Raw genomic sequence first — 2,596 nt, 5'->3', positions numbered from 1 at the left:
AGGGGGGTCACGGCTCATCTCTGCTGCAGAACCCCTGATGCAGCAGCAGCAGCAGCAGTTCACTTAACTTACTCAAGTCGTTGACGGCATAACTTCCGCTTCCCCTTGCGACCCCGACCCCCCACCCGCTGGGGGGCGGGGGGCAGAGATGTGCCAGGGCTTAGTGTCTTAATGCCAATGCTCGCACATTTTATACAATTTCTTATACACATTTTGAAATGCTTTAGGAGCTGCATGCACTTACATCTTCAATAGGATGCGATGGGGAATGGGAATGGGAATGAGGATGTCTATGGATGTGGATGTGGATGTGTGGTAGCTGGATTACATTCGAATACTCCTACAAAGACGATTGCCAAAGACGCAGACTGTATTTACAATGCCACAGAGAAGGGTAGGGAGGGGTAGGGGTAGGGGTATGGGTACGATGATTCCCATTTTGTTTGATCTGCACTCAGTTCTGTGTCTGTGCCGGCTAAAAAAAAGGGGTCACGTCTAAGGAAAACCATCTTCCACTGCAGTGAACGGACGGATTGATAGATGGATGGATGGATGTGTATTTTCAGTTCAATTAGCAGCGTTTAAAGAACCTTTGAATGCCGAATACGAGGCTGCTTAGTGCTTAGTGAAACCTACTTTGATCAACGACTTGCCACCGAGATGCTAATTGATCTGATTTCCTCCGACTCAAAGATGCCTCAGAAGAAAGTGAGTTTTGGGTTCTGTGCTGCGATTCTGTGGCTCAGTTCTTAAACTCTTCTCGAAGCGATCGCACAAATGCATCATCGGACACTTTTGACACTTTTTCCGGCTGCGCTGCTATTTCTGGCCTGCGCCTGGGTCCGTGCCGGAGTCCAGGGAAACCATCTGAAACGCTTCAGCCGATCGCTCATCTTTCCGCCGACCAGTCCGACGCGGGTTCAGTTTATTGGCGGCATTGGCATACCCGTCGAGGGGCTGCACTTCGAGTCCGTGACCTCGGGATACGTCCTCAAGGCCGAGTATTTCCTGCCCACCAACTCCACGGAGATCACGCGGGTCTACCTCAAGCCCCAGGCCATAACGGGCCGAGGGGACGAGTCGAACTACGGCGCTCTCTACCGCTGGATCGTGTACCGCGGCATCGAGATGGTCATAGCGAACGCCGGCCTCCCGGGACGCGGCTGCCTCCTGCGTCTGATCTGCGAGCACGCAGCCCTGCCGCTGAGCCACGAGAGCGGTCTGCTCGGGGAAGTGCTGGACATCGTCCTCACGCCCTCGAGCTCCAGGGACGAGCCGACGGGCGCCGGCTCAGACCGCGACTACCACGCCTCGGAGCGGTTCGGCAGGCGAGGCGGCGACTGCGAGGCCTTCTATGGGGGCGAGTGCCAAAAGACGCCCCTGGATCTCATCAGCCTGCTGCTGGAAGTCAATTAATAAAAGGATACACATAATTATATGAATAGCAAGCAGAGTTTCAATGTTAGACGAGGAGGCAGGCATGCAACAAAACGGCAATCACGTACATTCCCCCTCGCACCCCCTGGCCCCTGTGATGACTGAATTACAAAAGCTGATAAACATTTTAATTAGTTTTCGCATTCGCTGCGTGCGTGTCCTGCATTCGGAGGAGCATCGGAGGAGCATCAGTTGTAATTAAACGCAGGATATATGACAGCCGCCACTGCGTATGCGTAATGTGCGACAGCAAGAGGCGGTGGGGAAGATAGGTCACAGGCCACACAGGTGGCACTTAATTCGTTTAAATTTAAATGGCAAATGGATTATGTGGCGACTGGACTGCACTCCCTTCTCGATTGAGTTATCCAGGACACGTGTCGGCTCCTTCACCGGTCCGACTGGCACTGGCACTGACACTCCTCCCTGCCCCCTGCCCCCTGCCCCCTGCCCCCTGCCCCCTGCCGATTCCTGGACAGGCGCCTATAGAGCCATGAAATAATTACACACATCGGAAATGGGAAACGCGTCCAGAATCAAGGATGACGGGGGCGGATAACAGGAATAACAGGAGTCTCCTCTGGAGGCGCTTGCTTGTGGCCTGGCTTCAATGCCAGAGACTGTGGCATGTGGCATGTGGAATGTGGAAATGAGTTTAATATTAATTAACAGCCTGTCAACGCGTCTGTGGCAAGTGTGTGGCAGCCGCATGCAGCAAAACGGAAAGCCAATAGAGCGAACGCCAAAGCCCCCCGCTCGCCCCCCTGCTCTCCACCTTCCCAATGGGTTCGGGGGTCATTCGGTCATTAGTTGAACTGAGCGTGTGTGTGTTTGTGTTTGTTTACTTTAAACCCCCTCCCTCCCCCCCGCCAGAGGGTTTGCATCTGTGCTCCGTTTGCTCTTTTGCTCGCTTGCTCGTTTCTGTGTGTGGCACGACCCCCAGGCCGGGTCCTGGGCAAAAACCATAATAAAAATAATAACAATATGGAAATGGAATTCTTTCGGGCAATCGCCCGTCCTTTGTGGGAAGCTGGGTGGCACAGGATTGGGGGGGGGGGGTTCGGGGGTGGACAGGCAACAGGCCTGTTGGGTCCATTTGTCTTCAATTTATAGTTGCCCCAAGGCTGGGTGTGTTCTGGTCAACATATGTGCTAAATTA

At 53.7% G+C, this 2,596-nt stretch overlaps 1 protein-coding gene across 1 annotated transcript; it reads left to right on the top strand.

Annotated features, from left to right (window-relative positions):
• The first annotated feature begins 777 nt into the window (after positions 1-777).
• Positions 778-1,416, top strand: LOC113567323. Its single transcript, XM_026994700.1, has one exon. It carries the CDS (start codon positions 778-780, stop codon positions 1,414-1,416), a length of 639 nt encoding a protein of 212 aa, XP_026850501.1.
• Positions 1,417-2,596: the final 1,180 nt, after the last annotated feature.

Source organism: Drosophila persimilis, unplaced genomic scaffold (genome assembly GCF_003286085.1).
Source record: "Drosophila persimilis strain 14011-0111.01,24,50 unplaced genomic scaffold, DperRS2 tig00000000-arrow-pilon, whole genome shotgun sequence".
Classification (NCBI taxonomy): domain Eukaryota; kingdom Metazoa; phylum Arthropoda; class Insecta; order Diptera; family Drosophilidae; genus Drosophila; species Drosophila persimilis.
Note: the sequence above shows the minus strand (reverse complement) of the source record. Positions and strands in the feature narration are given on the sequence as shown.